Here is a 22,229-nt window from a genome sequence, read left to right as displayed (position 1 = left end):
CACTTCTAGTCTAAACTCTGAGAATTAATAATTTTTTTAGAACATGTAATCCATATAATCCAATTTTGTATGGTATATTAATCTGGGGAAATACAGTATAGTACAGATGATTTTTTTTTTTTTTTCTCATTATTAAAACTTTGGGTATTAAGGTTTTAGTTAATTAAAACTGCGTATACACTTGAAAAGTTTAGTTCGACTTTTAAATGTTGCATCTGTCATTGATGTCGAATGCCAATGTTCTCGTATATACTTAAGAACATAAAATGTCAATAAGACATTGAACAGGTTCCAAACGATATTCAGCGAAACGACAATCCACAAAATACAGCCATTGGCTGGTCAAGAGAGGCGTGAGCATGACGTATGCAGAGCGTAAACAAACAAGATACTGCAAAGAATTGAGATCGTCAACACTTGCACCACTTCCGGTTAGCGTTAATAGGAAGTCGCGCTTTATTATTTTCTCAATGAAAAACGTATAACTTGTTTTCTAGCAATGAATTGTAGTGGTTATTATTGTTTACGAAAAGTAAATAATGTAAAAGAAAAGCTGTTATGCCACAATTGAGCTGGTTGTCCATGTGTTGGAGTTTCAGGATGTTGATGTGGAGTGAGAGATCTCGCTGAATTAAGAACATCTTGGGCAAAGATGGCGGCGGTGATACCATTGTGGAATTCTCTGAGAATCCTGAGACGTCTTGTGAGTTTACAGACATGCTTTCTTTAAGCTTCTCAAACTAATATAATGCATAGAGTATAAGAGTTATCTTGTTGGATGTGTAAGTTCACTTCTTTTGTTGCGAGTGTGCACAACTTGCAAATGAAATAAAACAAAACAAAACCAAATGTTCTTGTCCAGTCCTCTGAAGATACTCAATCTGGTTCATGTGTTTATTTTTTAATGACTGCATTTTAGTCTTGGTTTAATGTATTAGCTAATGGCTACTTTAATATTTAGTTCACTCAATACCAGTAATTTTAGTTACTGTAGATACATACCTGTATGTGCAAGACATATAAACGTCACCATTTTGCTTATAAGACCAAAGTTGTCATGGTTTAATTGTGTTAAATCAAAGCCTCAGGTTGTGTCCCATCGCCTCCAGCAATATCCCAGGCTCCAGGCCACTGGACCAGCCCCTGTGTGTCATATCTCCACACCCCTTGCTTCAGTTCAATGGAGAGGCTTCAGATCAAGCCATGGTGTGTGCCAGACTCTTGTCAGCTGCAAAGACTCAGTGATTTCCCCTTCCCCCCATGTTTTTGTAATTACTCATAGTCTTAATTAATAAGACTGTTTAAGTTCATGTTTTCTCTTATCCGTTCAGTGGTGTCTGGACAGGTGCTTCAGTTCAAACTCTCAGATATTGGAGAGGGCATCATGGAGGTCACTGTAAAAGAGTGGTATGCCCATGCAATTTCTCTTATAAAAATGCTGGAATAGAAAATAGCAAACAGTATAGAAAAATGAAAAAGCTTTTGAAAAAAGAAGTTACTTAGTTACTTTTGAAAAAAGAAAATAGTGCCAGTGAGTTTTGTGCGGAAAAGCACCACTCGCATTTTCTTCAGAATGTGTTACAGCCTAAAATTAATGTATTCTCTATTGCACATTATTGTCTTACTGGAAATGATTGTGTTAAAGCATAGCAGTCTTAAAGGAATGGTTCCCCCAAAAATGAAAATTCTCTCATCATTTACTCACCCTCATGCCATCCCAGATGTGTATGACTTTCTTCTGCAGAACACAAACTCATATTTTTAGAAGAATATTTCAGCTCTGTAGGTCTATACAGTGCAAGTGAATGGTGGCCAGAATTTTGAAGGTCCAGATAAACACATAAAGGCAGCATAAAATTAATCCATAAAACTCCAGTGGTTTAATCCATGCCTTCTGAAGTGATATGATAGGTGTGGGTGAGAAACAGATCAATATTTAAGTACTTTTTTACTATAAATTATTCTCCCTACCCAGTAGGGGGCGATATGCACGAAGAATGTGAATCGCCAAAAACAAAACAAAAGAAGAATGTGAAAGTGGAGATTTATAGTAAAAAAGGATTTAAATATTGATCTGTTTCTCACCCACACCTATCATGTCACTTCTGAAGATATGGATTAAACCACTGGAGCCATGTGGATTACTTTTATGATTCCTTTATGTCCTTTTTGGACCTTCAAAGTTCTGGCATAAATATTCTTCTAAAAATCTTCATTTGTGTTCAGCAGAAGATATTAAGTCATGTAAATGATTAGATAATTTTCATTTTTGGGTGAACTATCCCTTTAATAAATTGGATCCTAAATCTGTTTTAGTGATTGACTGTTTTGTAAACGGAGTGAATATTTTGAACTAATTTGTGCTGTTCTTTGGTCCTCACTATATATATATTTTTCTATCTATGCAGGTATGTCAAGGAAGGGGACCGGGTCTCCCAGTTTGACAGCATTTGTGAGGTCCAGAGTGACAAAGCGTCCGTCACTATCACGAGCCGTTATGACGGAGTCATTCGTAAGCTGTATTATGACGTAGATGCTACCGCTCTTGTTGGTTCCCCTCTCGTGGACATTGAAACAGAAAGAGCAATAGGTAAATCACTGCCTTGGTATCCAAACAACTTTGAATTGTCCTTCCAGTTCTACTTTATTCTGTAGTTATACTGTATGACTCTTGTTGTCCTGCAGAGGGCGTTCCAGAGGAAGATGTGGTCGAGACTCCAGCAGTATCCCATAAACAACCACACCAGGAAATGAAGGACCAGAAAACTCAGGCAACACCGGCAGTGCGCCGTCTGGCCATAGAAAACAATGTAATTTCATTTGAATAAAAGAAATTGCATTACTGAACAGCTGCTAAGCTGCAGCAATGCAATTCTTACTGTAACTATTGCACTGTAATTCACTGCTAAGAATAAAGGAAAGCTTCTGTGCACTTGAGCTCAACAAGTAGCTGGTATTTTAAAGCTGCAAAATTACAATTTTAGGTCTTCATTTGGATGTACTTGTGTAGTCAATTCTCTTTATCCTAAATTAATTTATGAATATGTCTAATTAAAGGAATGTTCTGCATTCAGTACAAGGTAATCTTTTGATCTCTGATTCTGTCCTCTGTTAGATTAAGCTCAGTGAGGTGGTCGGGACAGGACAGGATGGCCGTATTCTAAAGGAGGACATTCTTAATTTCTTAGCAAAGCAGACAGGAGCCATCCTGCCTTATGAGGTCCAGAAAACCCCAACACCGGTTATGGCAAAACCCACTGCAGACACCCCACCCAAAGAGAAGAAGCCTGTCATGGCTCCTCCAGCGATCCCTCAACTCGTCTTCACTGGGATAGACAGGACCGAGCCACTAAATGGTGAGCTTGACAGTCAGAACATGTGTTAAATGCATTTTATGTGGTAAATGCATTTGAGGTGCAATTTAGACTATATGATTATTACAACAAGGAATAATTGTTTGTGAATAACAATCCCATATAATTTTGTCTATATTTATATATATATATATATATATATATATATATATATATATACATATATATATATATATATATATACAGGTGCATCTCAATAAATTAGAATGTTGTGGAAAAGTTCATTTATTTCAGTAATTCAACTCAATTTGTGAAACTCGTGTATTAAATAAATTCAGTGCACACAGACTGAAGTAGTTTAAGTCTTTGGTTCTTTTAATTGTGATGATTTTGGCTCACATTTAACAAAAACCCACCAATTCACTATCTCAAAAAATTAGAATATGGTGACATGCCAATCAGCTAATCAACTCAAAACACCTGCAAAGGTTTCCTGAGCCTTCAAAATGGTCTCTCAGTTTGGTTCACTAGGCTCACTAGGCTACACAATCATGGGGAAGACTGCTGATCTGACAGTTGTCCAGAAGACAATCATTGACACCCTTCACAAGGAGGGTAAGCCACAAACATTCATTGCCAAAGAAGCTGGCTGTTCACAGAGTGCTGTATCCAAGCATGTTAACAGAAAGTTGAGTGGAAAGAAAAAGTGTGGAAGAAAAAGATGCACAACCAACTGAGAGAACCGCAGCCTTATGATTGTCAAGCAAAATTGATTCAAGAATTTGGTTGAACTTCACAAGGAATGGACTGAGGCTGGGGTCAAGGCATCAAGAGCCACCACACACAGACGTGTCAAGGAATTTGGCTACAGTTGTCGTATTCCTCTTGTTAAGCCACTCCTGAACCACAGACAACGTCAGAGGCGTCTTACCTGGGCTAAGGAGAAGAAGAACTGGACTGTTGCCCAGTGGTCCAAAGTCCTCTTTTCAGATGAGAGCAAGTTTTGTATTTCATTTGGAAACCAAGGTCCTAGAGTCTGGAGGAAGGGTGGAGAAGCTCATAGCCCAAGTTGCTTGAAGTCCAGTGTTAAGTTTCCACAGTCTGTGATGATTTGGGGTGCAATGTCATCTGCTGGTGTTGGTCCATTATGTTGTTTGAAAACCAAAGTCACTGCACCCGTTTACCAAGAAATTTGGAGCACTTCATGCTTCCTTCTGCTGACCAGCTTTTAAAGATGCTGATTTCATTTTCCAGCAGGATTTGGCACCTGCCCACACTGCCAAAAGCACCAAAAGTTGGTTAAATGACCATGGTGTTGGTGTGCTTGACTGGCCAGCAAACTCACCAGACCTGAACCCCATAGACAATCTATGGGGTATTGTCAAGAGGAAAATGAGAAACAAGAGACCAAAAAATGCAGACGAGCTGAAGGCCACTGTCAAAGAAACCTGGGCTTCCATACCACCTCAGCAGTGCCACAAACTGATCACCTCCATGCCACGCCGAATTGAGGCAGTAATTAAAGCAAAAGGAGCCCCTACCAAGTATTGAGTACATATACAGTAAATGAACATACTTTCCAGAAGGCCAACAATTCACTAAAAATGTTTTTTTTATTGGTCTTATGATGTATTCTAATTTTTTGAGATAGTGAATTGGTGGGTTTTTGTTAAATGTGAGCCAAAATCATCACAATTAAAAGAACCAAAGACTTAAACTACTTCAGTCTGTGTGCATTGAATTTATTTAATACACGAGTTTCACAATTTGAGTTGAATTACTGAAATAAATGAACTTTTCCACGACATTCTAATTTATTGAGATGCACCTGTATATGAGCAACTTTCAAGCTTTGTACTTACAATATATGGGAACTCTTAGTGGTATTCCACCAGGTACGTATTGAATGTTAAGCTTACAATAAGGCCTATGTGCCTTTCAAAGCTCTAATATAAAAAAAGAAAAGCCAATTTATGATGCTTTGTAAGATCACACTTTCTTACTAACGTAGCCAGGTTTTTATGTTAATGCTTGAGCCCAGGTTTCCAGAAGGCCATGGTGAAGACCATGACTGCTGCTCTGAAGATCCCACACTTCGGTTACTGTGATGAGGTGGACCTGACACAGCTAGTGCGGTTACGCTCAGAGCTGAAGGGGCTCGCGGAGTCTCGGGGTGTCAAACTCAGCTACATGCCTTTCTTCATAAAGGTACTAACTCTCCTGTTACCTTTAACCATTACCATCTGTTACTATTCATACACTCATGGACAAATAGCATATTTAGGCATTTAAAATTCAAAGCCCATCCTGCCATCAGATCAAAGTCTTGGGTAACGGAAAATTATGCGTGCATGTTATGCGATGATCTCAACATCTTACCAGTTGTTTTTATAGTGCCGTTTATTGACACAGGGTTCCCATGCAAACAGTGTTTCTTACAGAATTAAGTTTTTGCAGCAGAGGACTGATTCATTAAATGAACTAGCTCGTAAGAGTCACATGTTTTGGAATCAGACTACACTTGTTGTCCATGTCTTTGTATTATTTTGTGCAGTGTTAATTTCGTCCACAAAATTGACGAAAATGTTCATTTTGTCAACAATAACAAAGACGAGACAAAAAAGAAGCATCATGATGATAATAAAACTAAAACATTTAATTCTAACATACTGTTGACGAAATTATGACGTGTAAAAAATTAACTGCAACATATTAACAGTGCACAAACAATGTTTTTTATTTATTTGTATTTAGGAAAGACAAATCTAGAAAGAATTGATTCAAATAATCTAGTCATAGTATATTGGGGATTTTCCCACTACGTGAGCTGCAAGAGCTGAACACCTGTACAATGAGTTCGTTACCTCAATAAAACATCTTATATATACTGCGTGCACAATTATTAGGCAAGTGAGTATTCTGATCTTATCATTATTTCCATGCACATTTTCCAACTCCAAACCATATAAACTTGAATGCTTATTGGATTCAATCATTTTCAGGTGATATATATTTGTGTAATAAGGGAGGGTGTGGTGAAAGTGACTAACACCTTATATCAAGGTGTGCAGAATTATTAGGCAGCTTCATTAACAATGAAGGCCAAAAACGAGATTTAACTGGCACTGAAAAGTAAAAAAAATTTAAAATGCCTTTCAGACGGATGCAACACTCTTGAAATAGCTAAACTATTGAGGCGTGACCACTGGACAATCAAACGTTTAGTTGCGAATAGTCAACTGGGACGCAAAAAACGCATGGAGAAGAAAAGGAGCAAATTAACTGCAAAAGACTTGAGAAGAATTAAACGTGAAGCTACAAGGAACCCATTACCCTCCAGTGCCACCATATTCCAGAACTGCAACCTACCTGGTGTGTCCAGAAGTACAAGGTGTCAAGTGCTCAGAGACATGGCCAAGGTCAAGAAGGCTGAAACATGACCACCACAAGATTCACAAGTTGAAGCGTCAAGATTGGACAAAGAAATGCCTGAAGACAGATTTTTCAAAGGTTTTATGAAATGAGAGAGACTCTTGATGGACCAGATGGATGGGCCCGTGACTGGATCACTAATGGACACAGGGCACCATTTTGAGTCAGGTGCCAGCAAGGTGGAGGAGGGGTACTGGTGTGGGCTGCTATCATTAAGGATGAGGTAGTTGGACCTTTTCGAATTGAAGATGGACTCAAACTCAACTCTCAAACCTACTGCCAGTTTCTGGAAAGTACTTTCTTCAAGCAGTGATACAGGAAGAAGTCCTCAGCATTCAAGAAGGCCAAGATCTTTATGCAGGACAAAGCTCCATCACATGCATCCAAGTACTCCACTGCTTGGCTAGCCAGTAAGGGCCTCAAAGATGCCCAGATAATGACTTGGCCCCCTTCCTCACCTGACTTAAATCCAATTGAGAACTTGTGGGCCCTTCTCAAACGAGAGATTTACAGTGAGGGAAGACAATACACCTCTTTGAACAGCATTTGGGAGGCTGTGGCTGCCGCTTCAGCGTAAGTTCATCGTGAACAGATCAAGAAACTGACAGACTCCATGGATGGAAGGCTCATGGCAGTTATTGAAAAGAAGGGTGGCTATATTGGTCACTGAACATTTCTGAAATGCCAAAAATGTTATTTAATTGTTATTTTGTGTTACTTATTTGCTGCACCTACTCTAAAAATTTAGAATAAACAATTGAGTTGGGAGAAATGATTTTTGTAATTTAGTTGCCTAATAATTGTGCACACTTATATATTCCCCTGAGAAAGACAAAACTCACTTTTCCCTTGTTAAACATTCAGGTTCAATAACATTTTGGATTGACTGAGAGCATTGTGTTTGTTCAACACTAAAATTAATCCTGAGATACAGTTTGCCTGAAAATTGGGCACGCTGTGTATGTGAGATTATTATGCATTATGTGTAATAAATGTGAGAGATATTACAACTAAAGATGGCACCGACAATGAACGAATGAACAGGTCAACTTGAACTAAGTTACGCTCTTTCCAGAATGCATAACTTGCTTTGTGAATATGCTGTTTACTTAAAAACACATTACACATAATACAATATCCTAAACTGTCTTCTAAAAAGTAGACAAATTCAATATATTCATTATATTTTTCTCATGTTGTTTTATCTTACATATTAAACATATTAAAGGGATAGTTCACTCAAAAATTGTCTTACTGGAAATGATTGTGTTAAAGCATAGCAGGCTTAAAGGAATGGTTCCCCCAAAAATGAAAATTCTCTCATCATTTTCTCACCCTCATAACATCCCACATGTATGACTTTATTTCTTCTGCCGAACACAAACTAAGATTTTTAGAAGAATATCTCAGCTCTGTAGGTCCATACAATGCAAGTGAATGGTGGCCAGAAGTTTGAAGCTCCAAAAAGCAGATAAAAGTAGCATAAAAGTAATCTATAAGACTCCAGTGGTTAAATCAATGTCTTCAGAAGTGATATGATAGGTGTGGGTGAGAAACAGATCAATATTAAAGTCCTTTTTTACTGTCAATCTCCACTTTTACTTTCACATTTTTTCCACATTTGCGTTCTGCTGTATATCACCACCTACTGGGCAGGGAGGAGAATTTTTAGTAAAAAAGGACTTAAATATTGATCTGTTTCTCACCCACACCTATCATATCACTTCTGAAGACATGGATTAAACCACTGGAGCCATGTGGATTACTTTTATGCTGCATTTATGTTCTTTTTGGAGCTTCAAAGTTCCATCACCATTCACTTGCATTGTATGGATCTACAGAGCTGAGATATTCTTCTAAAAAATCTTTGTGTTCTGCAGAAGAAAGTCATACACATCTGGAATGGCATAAGGGTGAGTAAATGATGAGAGAATTTTCATGTTGGGGTGAACTATACATTTAAACTTTAATATGCGTGATACTTGTTTAAATAATTGTAATTAGTTATTTCATTTCTCAAAATATTTGAATATTTGGTTAAAGTTTGGTCTGTTAATGTTTTTGTCATTTTGCATATTATAGTCAACTGTTATTTTTGTCATCAAAAATTAAATGTCATTATAGTCAGAGTAAAATTGACTAAAATAAATGAATATGGCAAGATAAAAAAATTGACTAAATTTAAAGAACATTTGATAAATTCTGTGAAAATTAACAGATTTTGTGGTACCCATTCTTTTAGAATCTCATCGCATTCAATTTAGACTCCAAACCCACAACCCAAAAAGTTGCAATCTTCTGCATTAGTCTTTTTCCAGTAATCACAAATGACTAGAAGTCATGGAAATTCATTTGTCAATAGTTGTGGGAATCTTGTTGATGACAACGATGTTATTAAATAAGCTTTGATTGCTGTCAATATTCCAGGTGTGTGAGGTCTGATTGTATTTATAAAACTTTGTTATGGTTATACACTGTTTCGTCAGGCTGCATCACTTGGCCTCCTGCAGTTCCCTGTTCTCAATGCCTCTGTGGATGAAGGCTGCCAGAGCATTACATACAAGGCAAGACACACCTCCACACTTTAATTATATCTCTGACTTTCATTTTGGGGGTCATGGTTCGCAATATATGAGGTGTAATGTACTTCCACACACAACTTTTTGCTATATTTTGTTGAACAATATAACATTGTCATTATTTCTTTACTGGTTGTCCTCTGATTTCTCTCAGGCATCTCATAACATTGGCTTGGCCATGGACACTCCTCAGGGACTCCTGGTGCCCAACGTGAAGAGCGTTCAGAGCCTTAGTGTGTTTGACATCGCTGAGGAGATTAACCGTCTGCAGGCTTTGGGTTCAGCAGGACAGCTGGGCACTGCTGATCTCACTAGTGGAACCTTTACTCTGTCCAACATTGGCTCGGTGAGGCTCCTGCTGAGCAGCTAGTTAGAAAAGTACATTAAAGGTGCAGTGTGTAATTTCCATGGGACCAAACAGAATTGAGAAGATTATGACCAAAAACTCCCCCATCTGCAATTATTCAGGCAAACAGGTGGACTAATATTGCAGACTAATGCCAATGTTGGAATGTAAACCACTGAAACAGATTTCCATTCGATGCTGCTAATTGTGCAGAAATTTCACGCTTCTCTTTTAAGTGATTGTGTATCTGGTCTGGAACAAATTATAACCCCATGTTGAGCCTCCACTGCTGCCTGCCCCTGAATGTTGTACCTCATGGTCATTTGCCTGTCGTGTTTGGAGGTAATATACAGTATGAGGCTGAAAAGTTGAAGCACTTTTTATGGACTAAGCATGCAAACAACAGCAGGCTTTCAATGGGCTTCTATCTGCAATCTAGCAATGGTCTGATCTCTCATCATATAAGAATTAATCTAGTACATGACAGTGTTTATTTTTATTTATTTTTTACTTAGATTGGAGGGACATTTGCCAAGCCAGTGATTCTGCCCCCAGAGGTGGCCATCGGAGCTTTGGGAAAGATTCAAGTAAGTTTTCTTCACCCTTTAATAAGAAATCCAATAGTACATCTAAGGAGATCCTCTGCCTTCAGTTGATCTACAGCAAATGATTGGACTGATGGTATTTCTTTTGTATGTGAAATGTATAGTTTGAATGCATTGTAAGTCACTTTGGATAAGAGCTTCTGCAAAATGCATCAATGTAAAATGTCTAAATCAATAACCAAATTTACTACAGTTACAATAAGATACAAAAAAAAAACTTCCGCAGGTACTGCCCAGGTTTAACTCCCGTGATGAGGTGGTGAAGGCGCACATCATGAACGTCAGCTGGTCCGCTGATCATAGAGTTATAGATGGCGCTACCATGAGCCGCTTCTCCAACCTGTGGCGCTCTTACCTGGAAAACCCAGCTGCCATGGTCCTCGATCTCAAATGAACACTGCTCTAGAAATCACCTCCCCGGAGTCTCTTTTTGGTTACCCATGGCTGCAAAACAATGTCTTGTGGCAATCGTGTGAAACTCAAGTTTTTGCTTTCACATTCTTTTGTCTCTTGTTGCTTTATTACAGATTAAAGACTGTTACTGTAACTTAGAATTGCAAAAAACTTGCCTTGTGTTGCTGAAAGTGCTTTAGAGTTGTAGATACAGATTGCAGATTTCATTTTCTAAAAGTTTTTAATGCTTTCATATGCATGGTTGTAAAGGAACTTGAATGAGCCTACACTTTTTGCACATGTATGTCAAAATTCTGAAAAGTCATTTAGGTTTTTATAATGGAAAGCGCTTGTGTGTGGGATGGAGGCTGACACCAACAGGCTCTTGGGTTGGAATGGAGAAGTATACTGACTGTAGCATCTCATTGTCTATTAACTTTAACTGAGACCTCATTCACACAACAAGCCTGTGTAGAGCTCACAGACAGCCACTTCATCTAAAACCACTTGAAGCCTCTGCGGACATTGTTCAGTGGTGAAGCACCACCACCACCTAAATGTTGGACAAACAATTGGACCACTTGTGGAAAGCTTGTTACTGAATTATGGAAATAGTTAAAACGTAATGAGTTGTATTAACAGAATGTGTGGCTAGCTGTAGTTTACATCAGATAAAATTTCAACTTGCCCTTCAGTATGTAAAAACAAAACATGCATTAATATAGACTCTCTGAGCACTTTATTAGGAACACAATGGTTCTAATAAAGTGTCCAATGTGGTCTTCTGGTGCTGTAGCCTATCTGCCTCAAGGTTCGATGTGTTGTACATTCTGAGATGCTATTCTGCTCACTACAATTGTACAGAGTGGTTATCTGAGTTACTGTAGCCTTTCTGTCAGCTAGAACATGTCTGGCCATTCTTTGTTGACCTCTCTCATCAACAAGGTGTTTCCATCCACAGAACTGCCACTCACTGGATGTTTTTTGTTTTTGGCACTCTTCTGAGTAAATTCTAGAAAGTTGTGTGTGACAATCCCTGGAGATCAGCAGTTACAGAAATTGTGTCACAGTCAAAATCACAGAGATAATTTTTACCCCCCAATCTGATGGTTGATGTGAACATTAACTGAAGTTCCTGACCTGTATCTGTATGATTTTATGCATTGCAATTTTGCCACACCATTGGCTGATTGGATAATTGCATGAATAAATAGGTGTTTCTAATAAAGTGCTCAGTAAGTGTAAATCCAGTTACTATGGAAGTCTATGGGACAATATGGGGTATGCTGTCCAATAGATTTCCATTGTAAGCATGTAACTTGTCTTTTTTTTTCTGGGCTTAACTGTAATGTGGTTACTGCTTATGCTACAGCTGATCTCCCATACATGTTTAATTCAAAATTTTGTGATGACCACACAACTCTTAAGGGAAAGGTTTTGTTAATGTTATACATACACATGTGATATACAACTTTTGGCTAGTACTCCTTACTCTTTTTCAAATTACAGAACTTAAAACATTCAATCCAGTTTGCTTTTGGAAATATAAACTTAAAAGAATTTGAAAGTCTCTAACGAGACAATTTGATCTCTTTCAAATAAAAAAACGGAATAAGCGTGTCTATTTTTCCCATTACAAAATGTCAACCAGTAAAGAACTCTAGATGAGGTTACAAGTACACTGACAGACATTAAGCATATAATATTGAACACAACACTTAAGACTTCAAGGCAGGGGAGCTGAAATGCCATGAGGAGAGATGCAAACATCCACAGAGAAATCTTTATTTTTTTGGTCCAAGTGTTTACTTCGGACAGTAGTACGTGACATGGTATGTGAGGTGGAGCAGGTGAGTTGTCTTTTAAATATTGCATCTGTATGAATCCATGTTCCCATGAAGGCAGTTACACATCTGTAATCCACCCAGGGTTAATGAATATGTGCCTTCAGTACCTCCTATCTTACTTGGATCCTCTGGGTGTGATCATATAGGGAATGTAACAGAGTTCGCAATCATAGTCCATTTCCTCATGAACGAAGACACTGTTTGTCCCTGCTGCACACAAGTCTTGCTGAATTTGCAGAGACAGCTGTTCTTACAGAAGTACAAATAGACTTATAGACTGAGAACTGAATTCTCAATCGCCGTAAACAGCTGTAAAAACCAATCCTTCATAAAATTGTCAGACTGAATTGAATGACAATTTACGTAAAAAAGGTTCCACAAACAACTTACACAGATTATTTTTTTGGTGGTTATGTTTCATGAATGAGGCCCAGTGACACGGTCAAAGAATCAACTGAAAAGAAAATTAAGAGATTGTTCCTCCCTATAACCCTCAGGTGGCTTTTGCAAAATAGGTCAGACCCTGGAAGACACTGGCTAAAAAAAAAACAAAAAAAACAGAACACTGACATGGAATGCTACTTCAGGAATGTGACGGGTGAATAACATTCACTGTAACATTTGCTGTGCACTTTAACACATACTAAAAAAAAAAGTTCATGTTTTCAGAACTATCACAACGAACCCCAGTGTGTAATTTCAGCAATTCAAAACAGAATTTCAAAAATAGTGATTGTTTTCAGGCAAGTTTCAAACACTTCCCTATCTGCTTTTGACTGGACACCCAAAACCAATACCATTGGTTGAGGCAAATGTTGCTGTCTGGCCATTCAAACAGATTGCAATTCTGTTTCGGTGCTAGATTCAGTTTTCATGCTACACTGCAGTTTTATGAGACATTTGAAATCTGTTTGCTTTCTTCAAAGCCACCTGAGGGTTGTTCGATAGCATTCAGAGGTCCTGTCTGAAGAGGTTAAGAGTCTAAGGTAAATCCTTGCCATTACATTCAAGGCATCTCTCCTTCACATAAATAACAATGAAATGTACATTAAAAAAAAAAAAAAAAAAATTATAATAATAAAATTACATAAAATAATAGAAATTTTCATGAATGAGGGCAAACCAGTCCAGGTGTCTGCTACATGAATGCTATAATACGGTCTTCATACCCTCCTCATAAAAGTCTTTAAACACAAGGTATTCAAACCAATTGAGCACGATTGCTGCAATGAATTGTTCATGTCTAGAGACTCCACAGTCAAGTGTATGATTTTAATGGTCACACTTCAAGTAGTCTGTGAAGTGACATTTATATACACTGTCCTTTGATTTCTTTTGTGTGTGTGTGTGTGTGTGTGTCTTCGTCTTCCACGTTGAATCTTCAAAAAAATGATCAAGGCCATGACAGAGAAATCAAAAATATTATAGTAACTAGGTGGTGGCTGCATCCATTGTGAGCTTGTATGTGTGTATGAGTCAGTGAAATGTGTGTGGTGTGGTCAGGCAGCTTTGTGATGGTTTGACTGTACAGGTTTTGAAGAGTTGAGGTCCAATGAGGTCTATAGTCTATTAAAAAAAGACTTTATCTAGCCCTTGAGGACGCCGGGTCAGGTGTCATCATCTGTGTCCTCTATCAGGACCTTGGTATCCTTGATCTTCGACCTGAGAAAAGAGCAGATAAGCTTAAGGTTGACTCATCACCTGATTCTCCAAACACATCATCATGAGATTATCTGTATGATGGTGCTCAGAGGGTACAAATTAGTGTCCAAATCCTTCTTAAAGCAAGGAACAAATGCCATGTTCTTTAGAAACAGAACTACTAAACATTACATAAACTGTGATTCTATCTATATCTAACATAAAATTAACATGGCGTGATAAGCAGATATTTTAAACATCAAATTCCATTTTCTCAGTTTTTTCACCAAATGAAAAGTGTTGACTGCATTCATCAAGCTCATCCATTCAATCAAATATTTTTCTTCAATTTATGGGAAATAAGTTTATTAATTACTACAAACCAACATTTGGCCCAGTTCGGCCTCTACTGAATAATGCAACCATGTTGCCATTCTGGTATATACTGTAGGTGTATAATTTTTTTTATTTGCCTAGCGTACTGGGAGGAGAGGCGTGGTCTTCTCAAGGACATGCTGTAGCTCCTCTTCCCATTCTTCTTTCCAAATCTATTCCTCACTCCATCCTCCTGATCCATCATCTGCTCCAGCAGCGTCTGGTCATCTGCGTTCAGAGGCGCTACTGAAATGTCCCGCACCGCTCTGAACTCACCGCAGTTATTCAGGTGTTCATTCTCCAAACGGAAAAAGTTCCACACAAAGCGTCTGAAAACGGCCCAGAGATTATGAGGATGGGTTACTTTGCTGTGTCCTGCTGAAAATGTATATGCCACTTCTACAAATCTATCCTTTATGAACATGAAATTTATTGTTCAATACAATACTAATGTCTTATGCAAAAACATGCATTCATTTTAGCAGGCATTCATGGGTATGGAGGCCTGACAGTGTAATAAAGCAATACAGTGCCTTAAAGTGCTTTTACCACAGGTAAGGAGCACACTTAAGCACAATGCAAAGCAGAATGCCTAAAACCTCCTTACCCATAGTGAAATTACTGTAACGCATGGACTCCAGTGGCAATTGTTCTTAGCATAAAAACAAAAAGCCTACTGCTGTCGGTCGATAACATTTTTAGTCGTGATTAATCACATTATTTTTTCTTGTCAATCGCGATTAACCAGATTTTGAATATGCTGTGGCTATCCGCTTTCCTACAGCAATCGTGAAGCCACGTTCATGATTCGTACTAGGGCATCAACGCCAGCATCAAGCGCCACTTTGAGCTCCACATGAAAAGCGTTTGCAGATAAAAACGTCTCATTCTGCATTTTGGTGTTACGTAAGACTTAACGTGTTTCTGTGGTAATTAAAATACACGTTACATGGGATGAAAAATACTTGATTTCTATCACAAGTTCCATCTGGGCTCATTTAGTAGATCAAATAGCATTAAGAGGTCCTTTATCCATTTTATCACTGACATGGAAGCGCTGTTGCGAAGTGTAATGACTCCGGGCGGACACATCATAAAGGTTCCGCCCTTCCAACAAGTGTTATATCAGTTTATGCTGCATTAATGGTAAATGCGTTAATTGTGATTAAGAAACAAATAACACGTTAAACTTTAATTAATCGCATGCATTAACACTTTAATTCTGACAGCTCTAATAAAAAAAAAAAAATAAAAAAAACACAAACACTTTCTAGGATTTTGACCCCGTTTTGATAGAAATGTTCCTCTTTTGAGAAAATGCCTTTTCCTGTATTATAAACCACAGACACATGTGATTTTCCCAAATGTAATTTCTAAAACACCTGAAATATACAAAACGTGAATGTTAGATTAGAAGAAAAGACGAACATGGTCTGAAATGAAATGAAATGAACTGAAAACATTTTAGTGATGAAATATAATTTCCAATAGTATATTCAGCAAAGTTTGAACAAAAACACACAGGTTTTTGTATTTAAGTGGGATAAGGAGAATGGCTGTGTGCATATTTGCTGGTATCCTCACCTGAATACCTCCAGTGGAGCGAGGATAGTGGCCAAAATATCAGAGATGTTCGAGTATGTAGACACAACCCCAAGAGAAAGAGGAATGGTCCAGGCAAAGCGCAAGATTACATCCTCAACTATGGCACAGTAGTAGTAAGCCTGTTTAAAAAGAGCACACAAGCAAATCAACATTACGATCCACATTGTTATTACCAGGGATGTGATGTTTACTATACTAAAACCAGTGCCAACATTCCTTTGACAGTAACTATCTGTATGTGTTTTCTTACTTTCTGAGGATATACGATCTCCTCTCTGAGGAGGGTGTTCTCCATTGCGTTACGGTCAAACAGACCCCAGTCCATCTTCAGGTCCCACAATAAGGTGTAGCAGGAGTTAATAATCATGCAGGCAATGAGCACGTAAAAGAAGACCTTATGTTCCTGTACACCTAATGACAACAGAGAGGCAGCAGTTGGTGTTTCTTAAGGTTTTATATGCAGTCCACTTTCTTTTCTAAATACTAAATGGTGTCTGATCTTGTCTTCCTCGCATACATTTAATATTTATAGCCCCTTTTACACTGCATAGTGACTTTGTGTTGATTCTTGTGTGCTGCCTTGCAACTACTAGTATTTCCTTCAAGAAAGGCAAATTCAGTACCCAACTACAGTCCACCTGAGGAAGAGTGTATTTTACACTTGTTTTGAGTATAAACAAAAAAATAACTCATGTTGGGTAAATAAGGAATTTAAGACAATAGCCATACAAAGAATGTTACATCTCATTCGCTTACTTTCATGTGTCTTATAGAGTGCAGAAAAGATGACCACGAAAAAAGTAGTGGAGTATTTGCCAGCATTGACGAGGTGAGGGAAGGCACGCTTTGTGTCCCGGTAACGTCTCAGGCACTGCACAAACCGGAACCAGGCAGGCAAGCACTGGATTACAGCTCGTACTCCATATGAATATGTGTGACAAATCCCTTCACCTGATAAGAAAAAATAAAATAAAATACATGAACCCGTGATCATTTACTACTGAATACAAGTGTTTTTGAGTCTATGGGCCCCTATTTTAATAGCGCTACGTCTTCAGCGCAGCACTACGTCATAGGCACAAAGTCAGTGGACATGGCCATGAAGTTTTGATATTTTCATGAACTCTCTACCGTTTTGTCCGCCATTGTCCCAGTGCTATGGTGTTTAGTGTTGAAAAACTACCGTGGATGTTTGTGTTTCCTCCTGCTTCAAGGAATCCCCTGCGCTGTGACTGTATTGTTGGGTGCACTGCTCCGGACCGCAATGTATGTGTTATAAACTATTTCTATCGGCTTTTCTGGGACTATTTGCTCTTGTCCTGCAAGCCTGTGTCTCACCTGCAGTCTTGACCATGTTATAGGATGCTTGAAACATGCTTTTGCCTACATATAGCTTACGCCCACAGATAGCGAAAGCACTCAGCCATGGCCACTTGAGCTTTGCGCTGCCACCAAAATTGCATTTAGAATGCAATTAGCTCTCACGAAAATTGGATAAGAAGCAGCACACAGTTGTTGCGCATAGTGCTGCACCTAGCACGGTCATGAAAATAGGGCCCTGAGAATGTTATGGTTTTAAGCTCTACCTACCTCAGAGAATAATTTCAACTCATCCCTCGGTTTGTAAAAACAAACAAAAATGTTTGCAGTAATGTACTTACAATGGAAGTCTATGAGGCAAGGCACTGCACCGGAATAAACAATAAAATACACCATTTCAAATTATACCGTCAAGCAAAACATTTGCTTTTAAACCCTCCTCTGCCTATAGACTTTCCTACAACATTCTTTTAATGTGCTTTTGGACACATCATTGAAAAATGACGTCTCACCGTCTTTAATCTCAAGCGCCCCGTAAGACTCTGCCCAGTTCAGTTCCATACTGTAGAAGCAGATCAAGTACTCCAGGTCCATCAGAACTACTACTAGAGAGTTGAGCTGGTCAGCCAGCCAGAAATCAGCAAATCCCACTCTGTGAAATGGAGCTGTGACCACTCGAAACTATGAATAAAAAAATGGACGATGAAGCAGGGGAAGAGAGGTGACTGACCAATTGAATCCACCATTTAATGGAATACTAATGTGGCTAGTAACTAAAAATCAATGTATGACACAAATGCTGTGTTTAATATTCATATTGTTATCAAGAAGGTCTCTGCTGGCCCTTACCAGTAATTTGAGGAGCCAGAAGCGAGATTTGTAATAGCAGGTTTTGAAAGGGTTGATGAGGAAAAAGAAGAAGAATCCATAGAGCGCTAGAGGGTTTGCTTGTATAGGAATCTTTATGTCCTTAGCAAAGAGGCAGGACAGAATACTGACGCACCAAAGAACTCCAAGAAAACCAGCAATCTGCACAGAGAAAGAAATACAAATGAAAGTATCAAAAAATAATTCTATAATGTTTCTTAATTCAATAAAATGGCTACAACAAACAAGATGGTTTAAAATTACTTTTTTTATGTAATCAAAAAGAGAAAAAAATAAAACAATTCACTGTATTGTACAGAACTTCAAACACAGATATCTAGTTACCTCAAAGAGATGTTGGTGGGACAGGTTATTGCGGGGGTTGAGCTCAAATATTAAGACGTGGTTCACACCGGCCTGCCTCCAGCCATATGTGTTGATGCCCAACAAGAAAAGGAACTCGATGAGAAGGAAACCACCTCGATAAATTCTGACAAGGGGCCACACATTCTTCTCTCCACCTGTTACTAGCTTTACCACACCTGCATATGTGCAAAATATCTTGTATTTGTTAAAATGACAAAACTGTTGAACCCTTGAGCAAGGTACAAGGCTCAGGGTTACTTTCAGGTAGTACAAAACAGAAAGTAGAGAAGACAACTCATAACTTTAGAGATAGTGTAAATATCAAACGTGGTAAAATACTTTGAATTCAGATGTTCAAAATCTGAGTAAAACAGCATTTTTCGGAGAGATCGGAGGCTATATACCTGTGATGATGACAGTGACTGTTAAAGCGACAAAGACACCACAGTATAGTCCGACTCTGAAAGTGGTCCATGATGGTGCAGGCTAAGACATAGATTACAGAGTGTTGAGATTTTAAAGGGGTTTCTCAGTTTAAATAAAAAGTCCTTGTGAAGGTCACAGGATGTCCTACCTGTGCTGCACCCAGTGGGGGCACTCGCAGTCTCTTCATAGCCTTCTGTCTGTCTCCCCCTTCCAGCTCTGTGGTAACGAGGGCCTGGGGGTTTAAAAACATGCTGTTAAATTAAGTAAAATAATCACTGGGTTAATCTGACCAGTTGTGACAAAAAGGCAGAAAAGGTTGCATTAATGTACGCTTGCGATTCTGAGAAGTTTGAGAACATTTGCTTGAGATACTGATGCTTTTGAAAGGTCAGCACAGGAGCAAGTCATTGCTATTAATAATGTGTTTGGTACCTCAGTTTCAGAGATGAGCTGAGTGATCTTTTTACAGGTGTAAAACGGAGCTACTTCCACATGGGCCACACGCCAGTCTGCCCCCCGCGCTGTCTCAAAGATCTTGTCATGTTTCTTTAAAATCTTACGGAAACCTGTGAAGTTTAGATTCTGAAAGACAGAAACCATTCAATCTTTAGGGTGAGATTAATTTATTCAGAGTTTAGTCAAAGCACAGCCGAGAGACTGCCAAAACAGGCTATCTTAGTTTTTTTTCTTTTTTGGGGATAGTAAAATGGCAATTATTGTAAAAATTACTACTGATTGAACAAAAGTGCTATCTTATGTGTAAATATGCAAAAGATTACACCTGGAATTTTCCAGAAGTAAAAAAAAAAAAAAAAAAACTGCTGAAAAGGTCTAGACATGTACAACACAAACATTCATCATTCTATGTCTGATCTACCAATTTCATCATCAAAAGTTGAGCACCAAGTACTTTCAGACCTGGTAGTTCTGCAACAGGATGAGGCTGAGGTAGAACTCGCTGAAGGCCAGCTGCAGGTCTTTGATATTGCGATGTTTGTAGCGCTCCTGCTGAGACAGGTGGAAGACTGTGCGCCGGCGACGCAATCCCGGGGCTCGACTGCTCTCCCGCTGCGCATCCAAAGATGACTGCAACTCATTCTGCAGCGTGGCGAAACGCCGCTGTGCTTCTGCGAGTTTCTCTGTGTTATAAAAGGAGGGAAACGTTGTAAATACATAAAGTCGGATGGATGGATGGGAATATGACTAGGAGCAAGAATAGAGTAAGTGATAGCCAGAGAAAGAAGGTGTTTATTTATTGGGGTATAATAAAACAAAACAGTTTTAGTTTAACACCAGTCCTGGCTTTTGCTGTGTTGCTGAGTGCTTTAAAGGTGCTGTAAATTGTTTTTTCATGGAAAAGTATACAACATTTTTTCCCTTAAAGATATGAATGAAATAAGTGTTCTGAGATATCTCATCCATCTCTGTGACAGCTGTAGACTTTATAAACAGCAAATAAAAATGTGTCCACGGACTGCGGACATTGACGCTTTTCACCTGTCAATCATTTTGCTAGTCAAAGTGTTGTATTTGAGGCAGATCATTGAGGCTATGATTCATTATATTTGTCAGTTGATGGCACTATTGTGCCACTGTTGAATTTGAGCCAAAGAAACAAACAATGCTGCTTTTTTGCTTGGTTTTGGTCTCAAAATTATCTTTAGAGGGCGGGGATTGGAATGAAGGGTTGTGGCTAATTCAACGGCTCAGTCACGTGAAAGCTTCAGAACGCTGAAATTGATTTCAGCACCTTCAATGTCTATTTTAGTTAAAGGTGCTGTAAGCAATTTTAGCCATTCTACTTCCAGGAGACTGAGTCATTGAATTAGCCACTCCCCCTCTTTCCAAAACCCTGCACTCCAAAGATACCAAATTAGCTTTACTGAGGCCGAGATCATGCAGAAACGGCTGTTAAAAACAACAGCAGCAAAATAGCGCCCTCAACTGACAACTGTTATGAACAACATGGCATAAAAATGTCAGTAAGCCTCAATAATTCGATGAAACTATAATACAATGAAAACTCACAAAACGATTGACAGGTCGAAAGCATCAGAGACTGTGGCCCGTGGACACATTTTTGTAGAGTCTAAAGCTATTCCAGAGACCAGTGAGATATTTCAGGACACTTATTTCATTAATATCTTTCAGGGAGTAGGAACATTTTTGCATTCCTTTCCATGAAAAAAAATAGCTTACAGCACCATTAAGTTAAATCTCCCAGTGAAGGGTAATGTCACTGTAAATACTAATGAATAAAAAGGACACAAAAGGGAGCAGACAGAATCTGTGAGATTAACATCAAGCAAGCCTAATGTTTACATTTATTTACCTGAATAGAATGTGTTGATTTTTGCCAGCTCCTTCTCACATGTTTGGAAGAACTTCTCCTCAAACTTGGCATAATATCTCTTGACAGTGTCTTCATCTGTGACTAAAATCAAAAAGCAAGTGTGAAAAGTCAGGAAAAAAAATAAACAAAAATAAAACAAGGAGGGCAGAGTCAGTACATTTACATGAACTTTAAAAGTTTGTTTTATCCAAACTAAAACAATAATTCACGTTTTTTTATTTGTCAAGTAAATGCTTTAGTCTCACTATAATCATACCAGTCAGAATTTTGCTAAATCAGACTAACAGACATAGATAATGCGATTGCACCTCGGCTTCATCCAGCATGTATACACATTACAGGCATGATCTGAAAGAATGAGAAGAGATGAATGCAGAGATGACATTCATGCTGTTGCAGTTGTTTTACATATCTGTAGAGTTTTCCATGTTGTTTCGGTTATGCGAGTCTCGCTGTTGAGAAGACTTTTTTTGTTTGGTTTTGCACACTAATATGACGCAAAAGATCAACCAGAAAACGTCTGTTACTTCCCCAGCTGACGTCCTTTCTTCAAATATTCTATTACACATTGTGTTATGTATACTTAGACAGAAAAAGACTGTAGCTTAACTACACAAAAACCTAATGTAGCTTGATTATAACTGTGCATGTAAACATACTAAGTGAAACTGAGTCAGACATTGTCCTACATAGCAAGAGAGGAGGAAAAACTCAATTCTTCCACACCGCTCCAATGTCTGAGGTTGTGCATGTATGTGAG

The 22,229-nt window shown here is 38.4% G+C and overlaps 2 protein-coding genes across 5 annotated transcripts in view; one reads left to right on the top strand and one right to left on the bottom strand.

Annotated features, from left to right (window-relative positions):
- Positions 1-416: 416 nt before the first annotated feature.
- LOC127443066 (lipoamide acyltransferase component of branched-chain alpha-keto acid dehydrogenase complex, mitochondrial-like) lies at positions 417-13,190 on the top strand. 2 transcript variants are annotated; one of them, XM_051701555.1, is made up of 11 exons: positions 417-703; positions 1,083-1,206; positions 1,332-1,407; positions 2,409-2,590; positions 2,686-2,810; positions 3,116-3,356; positions 5,356-5,522; positions 9,233-9,310; positions 9,480-9,671; positions 10,187-10,258; positions 10,503-13,190. In XM_051701555.1, exons 1-11 carry the CDS (start codon positions 653-655, stop codon positions 10,668-10,670), a joined length of 1,476 nt encoding a protein of 491 aa, XP_051557515.1. In that variant the 5' UTR covers positions 417-652; the 3' UTR covers positions 10,671-13,190. The 2 variants fall into 2 exon arrangements, with proteins under 2 accessions (XP_051557515.1, XP_051557516.1); XM_051701556.1 differs by lacking the exons at positions 1,083-1,206; positions 1,332-1,407 and having other exon boundaries at positions 418-703.
- xpr1b (xenotropic and polytropic retrovirus receptor 1b) overlaps positions 12,434-22,229 on the bottom strand; it is a 22,965-nt gene continuing 13,169 nt past the window's right edge. For 2 of the 3 annotated variants that reach the window (XM_051701550.1, XM_051701552.1), the window contains exons 3-15: positions 21,449-21,550; positions 20,035-20,255; positions 19,549-19,698; positions 19,265-19,348; positions 19,095-19,176; positions 18,670-18,866; positions 18,307-18,486; positions 17,970-18,138; positions 16,894-17,088; positions 16,388-16,548; positions 16,117-16,256; positions 14,631-14,861; positions 12,434-14,178 (exon numbers count right to left, since the gene is read on the bottom strand). In XM_051701550.1, the coding sequence (XP_051557510.1) occupies positions 14,124-14,178; positions 14,631-14,861; positions 16,117-16,256; positions 16,388-16,548; positions 16,894-17,088; positions 17,970-18,138; positions 18,307-18,486; positions 18,670-18,866; positions 19,095-19,176; positions 19,265-19,348; positions 19,549-19,698; positions 20,035-20,255; positions 21,449-21,550 (1,967 nt within the window). In that variant the 3' untranslated portion in view covers positions 12,434-14,123. The remainder of the gene's footprint in view (positions 14,179-14,630; positions 14,862-16,116; positions 16,257-16,387; positions 16,549-16,893; positions 17,089-17,969; positions 18,139-18,306; positions 18,487-18,669; positions 18,867-19,094; positions 19,177-19,264; positions 19,349-19,548; positions 19,699-20,034; positions 20,256-21,448; positions 21,551-22,229) is intronic. The other variant, XM_051701551.1, reaches the window with a different exon arrangement.

The sequence above is a fragment of the Myxocyprinus asiaticus genome, chromosome 6 (assembly GCF_019703515.2).
Source record: "Myxocyprinus asiaticus isolate MX2 ecotype Aquarium Trade chromosome 6, UBuf_Myxa_2, whole genome shotgun sequence".
NCBI classification, from domain to species: Eukaryota; Metazoa; Chordata; class Actinopteri; order Cypriniformes; family Catostomidae; genus Myxocyprinus; species Myxocyprinus asiaticus.
This window is presented reverse-complemented; position numbering and strand designations above follow the sequence as displayed.